The sequence below is a fragment of the Armigeres subalbatus genome, chromosome 1 (assembly GCF_024139115.2).
Source record: "Armigeres subalbatus isolate Guangzhou_Male chromosome 1, GZ_Asu_2, whole genome shotgun sequence".
Lineage (NCBI taxonomy): Eukaryota > Metazoa > Arthropoda > Insecta > Diptera > Culicidae > Armigeres > Armigeres subalbatus.
Genome location: NC_085139.1, coordinates 246345908 through 246365358, shown reverse-complemented (window position 1 = coordinate 246365358; position 19451 = coordinate 246345908). Strand labels below are relative to the sequence as shown.

General features: G+C 41.5%; 1 protein-coding gene across 7 annotated transcripts in view; it reads left to right on the top strand.

Moving 5' to 3' along the window:
* Positions 1-19451, top strand: part of LOC134206369 (uncharacterized) — a 446638-nt gene that overhangs the window by 403248 nt on the left and 23939 nt on the right. For all 7 annotated transcript variants that reach the window (XR_009978273.1, XR_009978269.1, XR_009978271.1 and 4 more), the window contains exon 3: positions 5018-5175. Coding sequence is in view for 2 of the 7 variants with exons in the window: in XM_062682068.1 (XP_062538052.1) it covers positions 5018-5175 (158 nt within the window). In the remaining 5 variants the exon portion in view is untranslated. The remainder of the gene's footprint in view (positions 1-5017; positions 5176-19451) is intronic.

Sequence of the window (19451 nt, the reverse complement as noted above, 5' to 3'; positions counted from 1 at the left end):
ATCAATCAAAGCAAACGTGATACTTTGGCAGCAGTCAAAGGCATGTGGTCAACCATCACGGGCTAGAGTGACAGTTTTCCAGCAGACTTCCGCTTGCCTAGCAGCATGATAATTTCCACAGATCCAATCAGCATCCGAGAAAAATTATTATTAAAATCTATAAAGAATTCCTTTCAGAATCATCGTAGCATTCCAACCAGAATCCAGAAGAAATCACACTGGGTCCTATCGGTATCGTTAAGGGATACCTTTGGAAATATGTGGGGGATACTTTTCATAATCCATGGAGGATTTGCTTCAGAATCTCTCGTTAATTTGTTTCGGAATTCCTTCGGAGTCGTTCGAAGATTCGTTTCGAAAACTTTCGGACATTTGCTTCGGAATTCCTTGAAAATTAGCTTCCAATCCCTTGAATATTTATTTCGGAGTCTCTCAACGTTTTGCCTCGAAGTCCCTGATTGATTTGCTAAGGAATCCCTCGACGATCGGAATCCCTCTAAAAATTTGCTTTGAAATCCCTCAACGAATTGCTTCGGAATCCCTCGACAGATTGCCTCGGGATCCATCAACTATTTGCTTCTACATCACTAGAACATTGCCTACGAAATCCCTGAACATTCAAATTTGAATTCCTGGAGAATTTCTGACAGAATCCCTGAAACATTTCCGTTAGATTCACTGGAACATTCCCGTTCAAATACCTGGAATATTCCTGGAAGTTTAAATTTCTAGAAGATGGAAGATATTCATAAGATTCTCATTGGAATCCCTGGAACATTCCTGTCGAAATCACTGGTGGATTGCCTTCAGAATCCCTGGAGGTTCCTTTCGATATGCTTGGAAGATTCCCGTCGAAATCACTGGAACATTCCCGTCGGAATCACTAAGAGATTCTCATCGAAATTGGTTGGACCGTATTTATCACATTACCACTAAGATAGCTTCCCCTCATCATCTATCTTGCTTTTTTGTACATGTACATGTACTGTAACAAAATCTTATTCCCCCCTAAAATCTATAACATCAATTTTGAATGACCCCACATGAGGTGATAAAAAGTTTGAGAATCCCGAAAGGATTCCCGTCGAAATCCCGAAAGGATTCCCGTCGGAATCCCGAAAAGATTCCCGAAAGGATTCCCGTCGGAATCCCGAAAGGATTCCCGTCGGAATCCCGAAAGGATTCCCGTCGGAATCCCGACAGGATTCCCGTCGGAATCCCGACAGGATTCCCGTCGGAATCCCGACAGGATTCCCGTCGGAATCCCGACAGGATTCCCGTCGGAATCCCGACAGGATTCCCGTCGGAATCCCGACAGGATTCCCGTCGGAATCCCGACAGGATTCCCGTCGGAATCCCGACAGGATTCCCTAGGAATCCGACAGGATTCCGTCGGAATCCTGACAGGATTCCGTCGGAATCCCGAAAGTATTCCCGTTGGAACATCGAAAGGATTCCCGTCGGAATCCCGAAAGGATTCCCGTCGGAATCCCGAAAGGATTCCCGTCGGAATCGAAAGGATTCCGTCGGAACCCCGAAAGGATTCCCGTCGGAATCCCGAAAGGATTCCCGTCGGAATCCCGAAAGGATTCCGTCGGAATCGAAAGGATTCCCGTCGGAATCGAAAGGATTCCCGTCGGAATCGAAAGGATTCCCGTCGGAATCCCGAAAGGATTCCGTCGGAATCGAAAGGATTCCCGTCGGAATCCCGAAAGGATTCCGTCGGAATCCCGAAAGGATTCCCGTCGGAATCCCGAAAGGATTCCGTCGGAATCCCGAAAGGATTCCCGTCGGAATCCCGAAAGGATTCCGTCGGAATCGAAAGGATTCCGTCGGAATCCCGGAAAGGATTCCCGTCGGAATCCCGAAAGGATTCCCGTCGGAATCCCGAAAGGATTCCCGTCGGAATCGAAAGGATTCCGTCGGAATCGAAAGGATTCCGTCGGAATCCCGAAAGGATTCCCGTCGGAATCCCGAAAGGATTCCGTCGGAATCCCGAAAGGATTCCCGTCGGAATCGAAAGGATTCCCGTCGGAATCCCGAAAGGATTCCGTCGGAATCCCGAAAGGATTCCCGTCGGAATCCCGAAAGGATTCCGTCGGAATCGAAAGGATTCCCGTCGGAATCCCGAAAGGATTCCCGTCGGAATCGAAAGGATTCCGTCGGAATCCCGAAAGGATTCCGTCGGAATCCCGAAAGGATTCCCGTCGGAATCCCGAAAGGATTCCGTCGGAATCGAAAGGATTCCGTCGGAATCCCGAAAGGATTCCGTCGGAATCGAAAGGATTCCCGTCGGAATCCCGAAAGGATTCCGTCGGAATCCCGAAAGGATTCCGTCGGAATCGAAAGGATTCCCGTCGGAATCCTGAAAGGATTCCGTCGGAATCGAAAGGATTCCGTCGGAATCGAAAGGATTCCCGTCGGAATCCCGAAAGGATTCCGTCGGAATCGAAAGGATTCCGTCGGAATCCCGAAAGGATTCCCGTCGGAATCCCGAAAGGATTCCGTCGGAATCGAAAGGATTCCGTCGGAATCCCGAAAGGATTCCCGTCGGAATCCCGAAAGGATTCCCGTCGGAATCCCGAAAGGATTCCCGTCGGAATCCAGAGAGGATTTCTGTCGGAATCAGGAAAGGATTCCTGTCGGAATGGCGACAGGATTCCCGTCGGCAGCCCGAAAGGATTCCCGTCGGAATCCCGAAAGGATTCCCGTCGGAATCCCGAAAGGATTCCCGTCGGAATCCCGAAAGGATTCCCGTCGGAATCCCGAAAGGATTCCCGTCGGAATATTACAATGTGATAAAATTGTGTTCAGTTTTTGTTAGGCTCTTCTAGTCAGGAACGTAATGCAAAACTAAGTTCTTGAGTGCTGTCAAAGCTCATTAATACTCGACATTATCTTGTAACTTTTTAATTTGAGTCGCGGACTGTATTATGTTATTGAATTAAAACAATTGAAACTCTATTGCACTACGATTCAGAGAAAAAATTCTCAAGATCTCTGAAAATTCCGAATGGAATCCTCCAGGAGTTCAGAAAGGGGATCCTCCCGAAATTCCGCAAGGAATCCTCTCGAGATGCCGAAAGGAACCCTCTCGAGGTTCCGAACGGAATTCTCCCAGAATTTCGAGTGAATCCTCACGAGATTCCTAAAAGAATTTTTCCTGGACTCCGCAGGGATTCCTCTCGGAAATCCGAAAAGAATTCTCTCGGGATTCCGAAAGAAATTATCTCAGGATTCAGAAAGGAATCCTCTCGGGTTTCCAAAGGGAATCCTCTCGGGATTCCGAAGGGAATCCTCTCGGGATTCCGAAGGGAATCTTCTCGGGATTCCGAAGGGAATCCTCTCGGGATTCCGAAGGGAATCCTCTCGGGATTCCGAAGGGAATCCTCTCGGGATTCCGAAGGGAATCCTTCCAGTATTTCAAAGGGAATTGTTCCGGGATTCTGAAAGGAGCTCTTCCCGGTTTCCAAAAGGAACCCTTCCCGGATTCCGAAAGGAATCCTCCCTGGATTCCGAAGAAAATCCCCTCGGGATTCCAGGAAGAATTCTTTTAGGAATCTCGTGAGGATTCACTCGAAATTCTGGGAGAATTCCGTTCGGAACCTCGAGAGGGTTCCTTTCGGCATCTCGAGAGGATTCCTTGCGGAATTTCGGGAGGATCCCCTTTCTGAACTCCTGGAGGATTCCATTCGGAATTTTCAGAGATCTTGAGAATTTTTTCTTTGAATCGTAGTGCAATAGAGTTTCAATTGTTTTAATTCAATAACATAATACAGTCCGCGACTCAAATTAAAAAGTTACAAGATAATGTCGAGTATTAATGAGCTTTGACAGCACTCAAGAACTTAGTTTTGCATTACGTTCCTGACTAGAAGAGCCTAACAAAAACTGAACACAATGTTATCACATTGTAATATTCATAACCAGGGTTTGAATCCAAAGGAGAATGAGTAAATCTCTCACTTATCATGTCTGTATACACTCTCGATATGTAGCACGCCGTGAGAGACGTTTTTCGGTAGCTGTTACGATAATGAACTGATTCGGGTGGCTACAACCCATGATAAATTTCTTTTAATAAGCCCCAACTGTGGGGAGCACCGGTTCTGATTATGCCTTTCAACTTGTTTTACACAGATGTGCGTAAAAAATATGATCCCCAACATAAAATGAGCGAGAACAAAGCGTTTTATCAAACCTCTTCGGTGGGGGCCGCCTATCCGAATCATTTTATTTCCAACTTGTATACAAGTGCGATAGTTTTGTTTTTCCTGCTACCAGTTTATAATAAATTGTGTTATATTAATTAAGTATTCCATAACATATGTGAATGTAAATTTTGATATGACTTTCTACTCAGTTTAATTGTGAATTCTTCACAAAAATGAGTAAAAGCTCCGTGGAAAAAAAGAGACAGTATTACAATTCTACTCAGCCTGTGAGTAGAATCAAACGGGCGTGTACCTTTTCCTGCCAATTGACCTTGTTCCAGCATAGTGCGATCATTATCACTTCCAAAGATCCAGTGAAGACTGGAATTGCCCATTAATTTATTTACACTTCATTTTAATCGTCCTACTGAAACGTACTTGTCACATAATCGGAAGCGCATGTAATCTTGTCGATGCAACACCTCATAAAAATAGCACGTCATTAAATCAGCCTCCTAACCTCTATCGCTTTATCTGCGCGATCGTTACACAATTGGGTCGGCATTCTCCGTGGATCCACGGAATCTTTCACTCGACGTGTGAAAATACGCAAAGCGCGCAAAAGACATTTGTCACAAGATCCCACGTCGTCTGTCGCTGGCGAATTGTATCCGCCGCTGTGCATTTTTGTATTTATTTTTACTGCTCCCTTGCGGTTGGAAACAACGCCAAACGATTAGCGAGTCGTCGTCCGTCGTCTGGCTGTACAACAACCCACCAACTGATGCATGCGGTTGCGACTGACTGGCTGACTGACTAACTGAGAATCCTTTCTTCTTCTTCTTCTCTCCCTCCAAAACCAGGTCTATGTGGCGCTGTTCAAACCCCTCCGCGTGTCGCGGCACCAGTTCAAGAAGGTGCTAAACTGCATGAAGCTGGTCCGGTCGCTCAAGTACCAGGAGATCTACGCCCAGGAGAAGGTCACCAAGGTGGACAGCCTGTCGCTGGTGCTGTCCGGGAAGTAAGTATTGCACGCACGTTTGGAATTTGGCATTCCGTCGGTGTGTTTCCGGGAGCGGAATTTACTGAAGCAAGGTCGAATTTGTTGTGGTGAAGCGAAGTGCGCTGCCGCTGCTCTTCATTATACCTATAGGATGACGTCAAACGAGCAGTCACTCAAATCAAGTTATACGCGGTTATTTAACAACTTCTTGTTTTGCCGCACATCATCGTGGGGTGAACAACAATTTCATTTTATTTTATGTCCAGCATCATTTTCAATTGAGCGGAATGGTGAAGGTAATCTGCTGACTAACAAGGCAGTGTTTTAAATTTTTCCTCCAAATAAAACTCACGAATTCGTAGAACATGTATGGTCTTATTATGCCTGCATTGACAATTGAATATCGTTTTTTTCCTCCTTCCATTATTTTTCAAGCGGAGAAGTCTATTTTACCATATCTATCTATGTATGTTTGCTTACATCTCTGAAAATGATATTCAATCTTTGAATTTAGATTGTTAACGGACCAAAATTAGTTAATAATGTTATTGAGAACACGAAAAATATGCACATAGCAGCTTATATAATAATTAAATAAAAAATAAAAATAAAAACTTCAAAATTAAAAATTTAGATGTTTAAAAATTTTAAATAAATGTTTTAAAAAATTTAAAATTAAAAAAAAAAACAAATGAAAAATAAAGAGATGTAAATAAAAAACCAAAATCAAAACTTTGAGGGTTTGAATTTTAAAATTCAAAATTTATGAATCTCGATTTTTTTTTAATTTATGGATATTAGACTTTAATAATTTGTATTTCTATCTGTGTTTCACGTTCTACCAAAACGATTATTACTGTTATAACCTTCCACAATAACAACTCCAGAACCTCCCGTGGCACCTGTGACAGGTCGTAGAGTTCTCCCATCTTTCTCAAGTAGGTGTTTAACTAACCGTCCTTCCCATTCCTCACCATTCGTAAGGACGTGGCCAGAACAGATCTCGATTATTGGAGAGTGCATTGCTTCCATCTAAGAGATAGTGATTAGTCCCAAATTAATATCTGTGGTAACGGATGAAAGTGATACTATTCTCATACAATAGTCCAGGCTAGTGCCACCTACGAATTTGTGCGAATTGCGAATCTTTAAAAAGTTCGAAGGAATTCTTAAAGCATTTTTCAATAGAATGCATTAAGAAATTTTAGGAGTAATTGCGACCAAATTTAAAAATGGATTCACAAAGCAATTTCTGGAAGAACTTCTTCAAGAATTTCCACAGAAAATCGCTAAAAAAATTCGAAGAAAATTCTGGAGACATTTTTGAAGAAATTTCCGGATTTTCCGGAAGAATCACTGGAGGAAATTCCGAAGAGAAATTCAAGAATGTTGGAAAATGCTGCAGGAGTTCTTTTAGTAATTCCTTTACAAATTAGTTAGGAAATTCCTTAAGAAATTTCTAAAGGAATTGTGGGAGTCAAGGGAATGGAATTTCCGATAAAATAACGTGGATTCCGTCAATCTGGCAGTTTTTGACCACATTTTAATGTGAACCCCGTTGGTTTCAACATTACCGGATAAACTGATACGGTTCGCCGACGACATTGATTTTATGGCACGTAACTTTGAGAGGATGAAGGATGCCTGCATCAGACTGAAAAGCGAAGCTAAACGGATTGGACTAATTATCAACACGTCAAAGACGAAGTACATGATAGGAAGTGGCTCAAGAGAGGACAACGCAAGTAGAGGTCGACGACTCTTTTAGGCACGCCGCCGCCGCCAGCAATTTTCCATCGGCGCGCCGCCGTTTTAAAATTTGCTACGCCGCTGGTCTTTTATTTTTCACGCCGATTCAAATTTAAAGAATTCCACAGAATTTTCAGTGGAAATTCCGGAGATTCAGTAGAATTTCCGTAGAATTTTCTGATTGATCGCATCACGTTGAAACTCCAGAAATTTTTTTGTGGAGATCCAATGATTTTCTTGAAAATTCCCTTTGGCCAAAATGACATTGGGCCAAAAGTGTCATTCGGCTACCGCCTATTTTGGTTATTTTCAAGAATATTTTGAATTTCGCCGGAAAAATTGGATCAACTTCCCCAGTTTTTCCAGAATATGCATTTGAAAATTATTTTCCACAGGAACTACTTTGATGTTTTGAGAATTCTTTTAAATTACCAAGGGGAGCACCAAAGAAAAATGTTTGGAATTTCAGCGGGAAATTCTTCGGATTTTCGATAAGAATCTCTTCAGAATTTTCACGGGAAGTTATTTTAAATTTCCACGGGAAAATATTCTTCAAAATTTACACAGAAAATCTTTCATAATTGTAGGAGCTTGTGACTGGTAGAAGGGATGCTTCTACGTTGAATTTCTCAATCTAGATTGTTTAAGACGACTAGACTAGAGCCAAAGTTAAAGCAGACAATTCTTCGGAATATGCCCCCCTTTGGAATTCTCGCGACGAAAGCTTCTTCAAAATATCAGCGGAAAATTTTTCAAAATGTAGATTTCAACAAAAACATCTTTGGTTTTTATCGGAAAAAGGCTCGGAATTTTTAAGGAATTTATTTGGATTACTACCAGAAATTCTTTGCATTGTCCATAAGAAATTCTTGGGAAATTCCATTGGCCGAAAGCGACAGTCGGCCGAACTGGTAATTTGCCGAAAAAGCCGATTGCCCTAAGGGGTCATTCAACAATGATGTTACAGGTTTTTTGGGGGCAGGGGGTCCAAGATTTTGAGACAGTACATATACTAGATATACAAAAAAGCGTGACAGATGGAGGGGGTAGGTAGGTCTAGAAAACTCAAAAAGTAGTGGACGTCATATTTGAATCGCCCCTAACAGGTCGTCTGGTCGAATCGATCGCTTGGCCGAAGAAGTCATTAGGTCAAAAATGCCGTTTGGCCGAAAATGTCATTTGGCATACTATAATTACTGAACGGATCATATGGTCATAACTGGTCACTCGTTTTGTTAAATGGCCTAGACAAATGACAATTAAACAAAACTACGTAACTTCTACTTTTTAAGTACTGGCCTTTACGCCAAAAGTCATCTAGAGCAGTGTAGGTAAAAACTCAAAATCTCAAAACTCATGGATGATTCAAATCAAGCTTGAGTTGAAACGCACCCAACTCAGCATCTAAAAACTCATGGATGAGTTGAATCATCCATTTGAATCATCGTAGGTTTTCTTTTGTTCTCCTTCGTTAAAAACAGTGAATTGACATTTGTCGTATAAAATATTAGACACCCTTTTATGTATAAGCGAAAAATTTCCCGCAAATTGATTTCAAATGCGTTTTTAAACCAAAATGATTTTTTGGCAAATGAGTGAAATGATGCGTTTTAGCATGAAAAATTCAAGCGTGATGCATTCCTTTAAAATCGCAGACGATTTCGATCGCACGGGAGCGCTCGTTGATTGAGATTTATGAGTGATTTTACCAACACTGATCTAGAGAAATTCCATTTAGCCGAGCCGATATGAATGTTTATCTGAAACTGTTATCAGATCAACGGTTTGGCCGAAAGCGACATACAGCCAAAAGGAACATTCGGCCGAACTGGTAATTTGGCCAACAATTTGTTTGCCCTAACAGGTCATTATAAAACAATCATTTCGGCCAAATGACATTTTTTGCGAAAAGTATTGTTCGGCTAGATTGGCCAAAAAGTCGTTTAGCCGATAAGCTGAAATCTCAGCAATTTTAAGATCTACATTTTGATCCACATTTGTATTCCTCGGAAATTCTAAATAACTTGAAAGCTATTTCTCTGTATGCTATGCTATGCCAAACTAGCCGTCCTAATGATTCAAGACTGAGCCAGCCAACATTAAAACACCAATTCTACCAGCAGCACTCTTCTACAATTATGAAGAATTTTCTATTTAAATTTCGAAAAATACTCAACAGGAATATGGATATTCCGTGGACTGAACATTTTTTGTAGAAATTTGGAACAATTCCTCGTAAAAATTCTGAAGAATTTCTCATGTAAATTCCGATGAATTTCCTGCTAAACCTCCAAACATTTTTTTTTTTTTGAAATTCCAAAGAGCTTCTGTTGGTAATTCCAAAAAAATCTCGAAACATCAAAGTAGTTTCAGTCCAAATTCTAAATATTCTTCCGTTAATGGGTTTAAAATATTCCAATATATGTACTAAATAATTCTCAATATTTAGTTAATTTTCCGAATCTCAAATCAACTTGAAGTGAATCTATATGATAGCAACAAATCACGACGTTGGTTTTTATCATTCCTCCTATTCACGCTGAATCATTATCTATTGTTATCGCTATGTCAGTTAGGTACCCAGTGGGCAGAATATAGCAGGGCCTCTAACGCAACGTATGAAAGATGCCTCAGTAATTCTTGGCGTTTCTTGCCGTCACATCCCCTCCCGTGAACGACTTGCATTCCCTGGTCCTGGTTCATCATATCCTATGACGTCAAGGCGCTAATTTCACCGCCGGTCGGCGATATAGTCCTCCCGCAGTTCGTACCCATGCTTGACGAATCTTGCCATGTACACCCGGGATTACCTTCTCAATACGTCCACGTGTCCATTGATTCCGCACCGCACCATTTACTACGAGTACCAAGTCTCCAATAACAATTTCCCTTACATCGTCGAACCATTTGGATTGTCGCGATATGACCGGCAAGTACTCTTTCAGCCATCTTCTCCAGAAGTCGTCAGCCATATGTTGTGCCAGTTTCCAGCTACTCCGTAGAGTCGCTCGATATTCTATTGGTAACACCGGTAATAGCTTAACGCCACTGGAACTTCCGAGCAAGAAATGGTTCGGCATGAGAGACTCTTGATTTGCTGACTCCAGTGAATTTATTATTCCTTCTGCTTCAATTATTACGGTTTCTAGAGTATCATCATCAGGCTTTCTGGTAGATTCGAGAAATCCACCTATGGCTAGTTTTACTGAGCGAACCATGCGTTCCCACGCCCCGCCCATGTGAGGAGCGCCTGGAGGGTTGAACGACCATTTTGTATTTCCATTGGTGAAAACTTCTGCTAACCTTTGATCACGTTTTTCTATTTGTTTTCTCAGTTCATTGTTGGCTCCGTGAAAGTTTGTCCCATTATCGCTGAATAGCCCTGCTGGCGCTCCACGTCTCGTAACGAATCTGCGTATCGCCAATATGCATGACTCCGTCGAGAGGGTGTGCACTACTTCCATATGCACTGCACGGGTGCTCAGGCAAATGAACAGGGCGATCCATCTTTTGGCGTTGCGCCGACCTTGCTTCACGAGTATTGGACCAAAGTAGTCTAAGCCAACGTACGTAAAGGGACGAATAAACGGGGTGAGACGTACCTTCGGTAGTGGAGCCAATGCTGGTGACTTAGGAGCAGCTTTCCATACTAGGCACCACATACATGTTTTTGACACTTTTGCTATCAATGCTCGCATTTTTGGGATTTGAACGCGCTGTCTCATCTCGTTGATAATTGTTTCCCGATTTGCATGTTTATACCGACGATGATACCAATCTACCAGAAGAACCGTGATTGGAGATTGCTGTGGTAGTATTACTGGATACTTTGCTTCGTATGGCACGTGTGTAGCTAACTCCAGGCGACCTCGCATACGCAATAATCCTGACTTATCCATAAACGGACACAGCTTATATATTTTACTTGTCCTGCATACAGTAGTAGACCCCTTCTCGTCGAGTTGTTCCTTTTCCGCAGTATAATATTCGTTTTGTGCTTGCTTCCAAAGGCTTCGCTTCGCAGTGACCAGTTCATGTTTAGTAAGTGTTCCTAGTTCTAGTGAGTATCCGAGCCTTTTCCGTTTGACGTTGTCGATAAACCGATGAACGTATCCTATCGTTCTATGGATCCGCTCCCAGCGACTAAAGCGAGTTGCCTCCACGACTGGTTGGGAGATGGTAACATGAAAGTTACATGTTCGAAATTCTTCTGTAGTTGAATGGAATGGTTGCTGTTGTGTTGGCCATATACTTTCCAGCTGACGCAGGAATTCTAGTCCACCAAACCACACACTTTGTTCGCTGAAACAGGGACTCGATCCCCACTTTGTTGCGAGATCAGCTACATTTGATTTGGTGGGGATCCACCGCCATTCACTTACTTGCGTCGATGATAAGATTTCCGCTACACGGCAGCCTACGAATTGATGGTACTTGCGGTGATCAGAGTTAATCCAGGCCAATACTGTTCGAGAGTCGGTCCAGAGCACACGTTTGGTTACGAGAATACCATGCATGCCGATGACACTGTTCATCAATCGCGTACCTAAAACAGCGGCTTGGAGCTCTAAGCGTGGAATGGACAGCATTTTCAAGGGTGCTACTTTCGATTTTGCCGATACTAGGGCAGCGTCCGCACCTGCTGGGGTTTCCACGCGAAAGTACACTACGCTTGCGTAGGCGGATTCGCTAGCGTCTACAAACACATGGACCTGTAGCGTAGAGTATGTTGCTGATTCACCGCCGGCAAAATAGCAGCGAGGGATTCGGAGTAAGTTTAATTGCTGAAAATGTCCGCACCACATTTTCCATCGTCCATTGAGATCTTCGCTGATGTTGTCGTCCCATTCGATGCTAGATGCCCATACATCTTGCATAAGGACGACCCGAAGCACTTCCCGTTTTGTTGGAATGTGGGCGTCGGATAAAACGTTCTGTAGATTCTCTCGTGCCTCAAATGAAAAGGTAACAGAATCACTTGCTGGTATCCATTTCATTCCCAGAACAGATTGGGGATACTCGTCCATTCCTGTTTGAACCACCTTTTCCATAGACGTTGATTGAGATCCGATACTATTTGCGATCTCACACTTATTTGAAAGAAAATTGCGTATTTCGAACCCTCCTCTTGCATGGATCTCTTTGACTTGTCGCCCGACCAGGATGGCTTCCTCCATCGAGCCAAAGCTGTCAAGATAGTCGTCGACATAATGATGACGAATAATTGCATCCGTTGCCTTTGGGTACTTGTTCACGAACTCTCGTGCATTGAGATTGTTTACATATTGTGCTGAGCTTGGTGAACTAAAGATCGCTACATCCATCGCGAACGTCGAAGGCTTCAGTTCCAGGCGATCTCGCCATAGGAACCGTTGGAATTGTCGGTCCTCTTCTCGTATCTTGATGCGATGGAACATTTCCTTTATGTCAGCTGCTATGGCGTATTGGAACTTGCGAAACTGACTCAGAACTGCTGGTAGCGCCGTTAGCATGCCTGGCCCTCTCAATAGGAAAGAGTGGAATGATACACCATCCATTGTTGCTCTTGCATCCATGATCAGCTAAACCTTGTTCTCCTTAGAATTGATGACTACACCAATTGGAAGGTACCAACTTTTTCTGGCCTTGTAGGTGCAAGCTCATGCTCTGTGGCTTCATGTGCATATTGTTTCTCCACGTAATCACGGATTATTTTACGCACACATTCGTACAGATGTTCATTTCATTTCATTTCATTTCATTTATTGAGTATTCGCGTAACTTAAGGTTAAACCTTCTATTCATGTTACACTGTGGAGGGCAATAGGATAATATTGTAATAAAGTTTCTGAAAATTACTGATTAACTACCTTATTCATTTCAATTGATTCCTTTGACTAATTCATCGCAAGCGTTCGAGTTCATTGAGAAGACCCCTTTTAAAGCCGGAAATACAAGTGGATGATTTGAGCATCGGGGATAAACGATTCCAATTGTTAATGCCTCTCACAAAGAATGACTGGTTGTAGTATGAAGATGAATGCTGTGGTATTATTATACTCATAGTACGCGTATTTCTCAAGAACTGAAGTTTACCGTAAAGATAGTGAGGTGTTTTAGTTTTAATAAGCCTATATAAAATAATGCAGTTTCTGGAAATAAGAAATTTTGAAAAATGGCATCCTAATAAAGATTCATGTAAATGTGAGACATGAGAGAATCTATCAAGATTGAAAATGTATCTGATGCAGGCGTTCAAGGCGATTCTAAGTCTATCATGTGAATAAGCTGATGCATTAGTATATATGAAATCACCATATAGAAAATGAGGCAGTAATAATGATTGGAAAAGCTTAATTTTCATTGACGTTTCCAGATGCCTGGTAACAATATTCAATTTTTTCAATGTACCATATATTTTACCACATTGGGAATTGATAAAGACATCCCACGATAGATTTGAGGTAAATGTAACTCCTAGGTTTTCAATTTTATTGAAGAATTGAACTCTTTGTCTATCAAGGAACAAAGTGGGTGGGTGTGGTGGATTTTTTAGTTTACATATCAACATGGCTTTCGTTTTTGATGAGTTAATAACCAACATATTGTGATTCGACCAACATAAAATATTGTTCAGATCATGGTTTATTCTTCTGGCGAGTTCGTTCATGTCAATAGCTCCATGAGCACACAAATAAATTTGGACATCGTCAGCGAACATATGAATGGAACAATAATCCAGAGTTGCAGGTAAATCATTTATGAAAAGAGAAAATAATAAGGGACCAAGTACAGAGCCTTGTGGTACACCAGATTCGATAGAGGCAAATGCAGACAAGACACCATTGTAGAAGACAGCTTGTTGTCTTCCACTTAGGTATGACTTAATTAATTTAGCAGCATCATTCGAAAAATTGAATTTATATGATAACTTCCTTGTTAACCTCGAATGTGAAACACGATGCAAAATCGATCAGAAGCAATATGGCTAGTTCTTTTTATCGATTACTTGAGCTATATCATCGTGGACTTTCATCAAGGCTGTTTTGGTACTGTGCTTACTACGGAACCCAGACTGTAGTGGATGTAGAAGATCATGTTCGTCTTTACACAGTTTCCTCTCGAGGCTACATAGTCTTCTGCAGGTCATGCCGTAGCTTTACGGGAGCTCCACGTTGTCCGTTCTCCAGAGGAGCCCAGTTTCGAATCCGGTTGGTACCATTCGAGTTGTCCTATCGAGTAATTCTCGTCTTCCGATTCCAATTGTGCTGTTGGGGATATTATCCAGCGTTATTCAAGGACACGTAGTTTCTAACGATTTGGTTCAACTCGTGGTCTTGATTGGTCCATCCTCCAACATTAAACCCACAAGTGACCGATCCGAATCCTTTCGATGAGCATCCGTAGATGCTCCAGCCAAGACGACATTTGGCTGCCATGGGGTGGCCCCAACCTCCTTCTCGGATTTTAAGTGGTATTGCGAGTTTCAGGTTGTCAAGACCGATCAGAAGCTTGGGAGTTCATTTTCGAAATTCTTTATTGGGAGCCCTCTAAGATGGGGGTATGCGGACGCTATTGGTTGATAACGGAGAGATTGCGGTGGTAGCATCAATTTTTTTACCGTTAGAGCGTCAAAGAGTTTAAATTTTTGGTTTACTTGGGTCCCTTTTATGTCCACTAGCAATCGCCTAGATGTTGATTCACTTCGCGTAACGCTTCCAGTCCACAGTAATTGCAACGGCTCGCTCGGTCCTGAAATTCCTAATTTGGATGCTACGTCGTCTTCCAGAAGTGTTAGCTGGGAGCCTTCATCGATAAACGCGAATATATCGATCGATCCACTCGGTCCGCATAGCGTAACTGGCAATATCCTGAACAAGGGTCCCTCAGAAGACTGCATTTTATCCACATGGCTCGTAGAGAATGCAGCTGAAGTAACTTGAAGTGTAGAATGTAGCAGTAGACTGATTCAAATTTTGACTTTTTCGTTCCCCTGTGCTTAAACGATTACATTGGCTATTTTAACAATCATCCTAAATTTTTAGCTAATTTGGTTGTAATTTGAGTGAGCACGCGCAATATGAAGTTTGTATGAAAATCGATATGAAAACAGTAACTTTTGGGCAAAACGCTCCACAACGCTTCCCAATAAGCTTCAAAAACGTATGAATACATTGGCTACATAGCAAATTTAGCAAGGAATCAGCTCATCTTTGTTGCGAAACGATTTGATGCTTACAAGAAAAGTTATTAAGGAAACACTGAATCGTGGGAAATTCAATTTAACACGTAAAAGAATAACATCAATATCAATAATGAGCATTTTTGTTTTATACATAACTTTGCTTACAAAAGTCAAATCGCTTCGCAACAACAACTGTCTTTCAGCTTAGAAAGTGTTTTATGAAGTCGACGTGTTGCTTATATTCAAATAGTTCATGAGCCACCTCACGGAACGATCTTTTACATCAATGTCGATTTCCATAGTAATTTTCATACAAACTTCAAATGACGTGTGCACACCCGGATAAAAATGTACTATTGGTTCAAAAGTGTAAACAATTGATATACCATGCAATGTACGGTATACAGTAGGATACATTGTTTCTTGATGGTTGCACAGATTGTATCAACACTGAGGATACAATACATCAACACATTTCTCTAATGTAACAATACTTGCAATTGTTTTTGAAACGTTTTCGTACATAAGATTTATACATTGAAAACTTTTGAAACGCTTTTTTACATTGCATATAAACTATATAACAATATTTGCCTCATAGCGCCAAATAAGCATTTTTTCCCTTTGAATTGCATTGTTCAACAGTAAAGCTGTCACAACTGAGAAATCAAAAATCGTATTGTTCCACTATACAAATACAATACAATCCATTGTATTTTGAACAGTTTTGTTCGAATATTTCAACAATATATTAACCATACGCTCTATCGTGTGACGAAAAAAATGTATGGAAAAATCTCAGATTTTGTATAGTTACGATACTTAACAACCCGTACATTCTATTGCGAAAACTTTATTTACATTTGAGTAAATGGTTCATAACAATGCATTCTAATGTTTTTCTATGGTTTCATTTACAATATAATCTATTGCCAATTAAATGTTATTAATAGTAGTGTTACAATAAACTGTGCCGAAATCGATGATGCTCTCCAAGTTTTCCATCTTTGGTGGGGGAAGTTGTCGAACTTTCTCCGTAAGCGCCCGTACTAATGTTTCCGGACGTCCATACCGTAGTTGCAACGTTTTAATAACATGTGGTACACTAGCAGGTGTTAGGAGCCTTCCACGTACCATTTCCAAAGCGGGTCCCCTAAGACAACGCTGGAGCCGCATAAGATTTTCATCCTGGGAGAACCCGCATGTAGTAGTTGATCTATTAAAGTTGCTGATCCAGATAGGCCATTCTTCAGGTGCACCGGAAAAGCTGGGATTGTTCTAGCTGCTGTTGTTCATTTAAAACTTCTAATTCTAAGGCGAGTTGGGCTCTAACACTAGAGGTACCACTTACTGCTTTACTGCCATCTGTCTTTTTCGTCTTACGTGAGCTCGCTTTACTGCCGAGCGGCTTTCCTGACTTCTTGACGGCTCCAGTTGGAACGGCCAAGCTAGTTACAACTTCTGCATTGATCCCCGAAGCAGTTGAGCGTGGGAGTCAACAGGGTTCACATTTCCACGGCTGGTCCTTGATGGCGGCATCAACCATAGCACAACTGTAATGATACCATCTAGCGCAATCATCGCAAGCCACCATGTCCTCTAGGTGGTCAGGGCGGTTGCAACTGGAGCAGCTCACTGGCACCTGTAGATCTTTCATTTGCGTAGTCTGCATACTGGAGGAACCGATGAAGATTTTTAAATATTTGTTCATACTGAATTTTTTAGTAGCGGAACCATAGTTTCAAGGCAACTTTAACTAAAATGTATTTCGAGATTAGGTTTATGCTTAGCTCAAACAATGTGATTACCTACAAATCTTCAGTAAATATCTGAGTTCATTCAATTCCTCTCTTAGCTGGCAGGTTTACTATAAGTTTGTAACTGTTGTTAAGTACACGGCGATTAATTAATTATTTTCTAATAGGCAATTCGGTTTACCTTACCCGTTCGTATATAGATTTTAGGTTATTAGTTTAGGAGAGCAGACACTCGTTGTTATCAAGGTGCTGGAAGGATACCATGGCAAAGGCATGTTGGTAGAATGCCAGACAGCAACCCTGGAAATACGGTAGATTGCGGATGGAGAGATATGGCCATGAATCGAATATTGTGACATGAAATTGATCATTTGGTGTTTTTGGTTTTAATTTTAAGCTAAACGTTTCAATGAAATAAAAAAAATCGTTGCTAAATGTATCGGAGGTAAACAACGGATTTATGTGATTGCATTCGTTCAAAGTGCATTCCAAGTGCCAACAGCTTGTTTTGATTTACAAATAAAATTTGCCTAAGTAAATTCTCTCAATGAACTATTTTTGTCATAGCTCCCAGCCGTGTCTGCGTCATAAAAGAAAACATATTTTCCCTCAAAATCTGTTTATTTTTGAACCTTGCACTTCTTGTTGTGGAACTCATCTCGTGCCACATCTTGACGTAGTACATACGCAATCTCTCTGCCTGAGCCATTGACGCCCCTGCAAAGTGGGTAATTGCGTAATGTGATTTGCAACGGTGACCCATGCTCATTGAAATAATTCCCCATTCAACAGCAAAACAAATTTTCGACTACGACGGCGCAAAATCATCGTGAACAACAAGTTGATGCGTAATGGCTCCCCAATAAAGTAGTATAGAACATTGATAACAGCTCGGGTTGATCGATGGCCTCGTGAATCATCAATTTTGCTGAACGAGCCCCCGGCCCCGGTCGGTGTCGTAATCAGTCGGCGTGATGAAATTTTCCCTAGTTGTGAGAAATTGGGCCATTGTATAAAGTATGCGCAATGCGCATAGATGGATTATGGGATGCATGGCAGCGATGGCAGCAGGCCATTATCTACCTCAAGGTCACATATGTATAACCTTTTCAGTATCGCTCTGATGAAAGGCAAATGAAGGGCAAACGTTGCTGATCTTTGCTGATTTCCATCATCCATGATGGACATTTGGAGTACTTCCAAGACAAACCGATGCTGAAAGCGATTTAGAAGTCCTTGCGACGTATTTACAACGACGAAGTAGAGCCATTTGAGTTTCTGTGAAGTAAACAGATGTTAACCCTCCAATAGCACGACGTGAGCTCCCGTCAACATTGGTTTAAGATCGATTGGATCGTCCATAAATTCAGAACTACCGGAGCGTGCATTGATGACCTCGACGTCAACTGTTATGACAGTCCTATGGCAGCTGTTGAGACAATTTCTGAAGCCGCATTTACATTGGAGTTTTTAACCCAGTCAACATCAAATCGCACATTTTAGTGAATGAAGGTGCAAAAATGAAGGCGATATGCGAACAAGACTCTATAAGAACACATGTAAAGTGGACGTACATTTCTCCTCTTTTCCACGCGTATTCGCTATGATATACGATCTCGTGTTTGCTGGTAAATTATCGAAATAGATTGCAATCTCTTTCGACTTCATTTTGTGGTCATTGAACCACCAGAACGTAAGCAGGATATCTATGTGGACAGCATCCAAGCATACGTGATGTACAATGTAGGTACATGAAATTTAGTCAAATGTGGAATGCAATTGAGTAATAAAGTCGATAACGGAATTAAAATGTGCTACCCAAGTAGATCTTCTACCTACTTCGAGTCAGTGATAAAAATGTATTTTGCAAGCGGCTTTACTACTCAATATGAATTGGATTCAAATCACTTGACTAATCTAAGCTTAACAAGTACCTAACACATTAACTTACAACATAAACACTTGTCGATAACGAAATATATTTGCATTCTGCCAGCTGGTACCCAAATGAATTACGTTTGACGGACGGATGCCTCTTCCCTTTCGACGTTATCAACAAACCGAATGAATTAACGCGAAAGTGCGTTGCGCAGCTGGCCTTTGCACCTAACGCGGGCTTTATAATGGATTAAGCATGGTTCTACGAAGAGTTTTTAACAGCTCAGAGCTTGACAACAACACAATGTCGAGTGAGCGTTTGAAAAACTAATATGAAATTGAAATGTTGTTGTGAGGCTACAAATTATTATACTTTTAGGATCGGTGTCGAAATAAGTTTTACCTTTCTCGTACAGGTACAACAAAGCTGTACATAATAAAAGGCTATGATTTTACCACTGAAATAGCAATAATAAATATTCCATAAAAAAACAATTTTAAAAATAAGGACAATATTGAGCAATTGTTAAAATATAAAATGTTCCTGAATCATGCAGTCTTATAGGCAATCAATAATTTTCCAATGTTTTTCCAATTCCTACATACCCGAAGCGCTTCCTTCTCCTTTCTTCAGCTGTTTGAGGTCGGTCTGGCGATTCCGACGATTCGAAGCCTAACACTTCTCACTTCGATGGATTTTCCACCGGGCCAACGCTTCACTGGTCCCTTCTCCACCTACGCTGCAG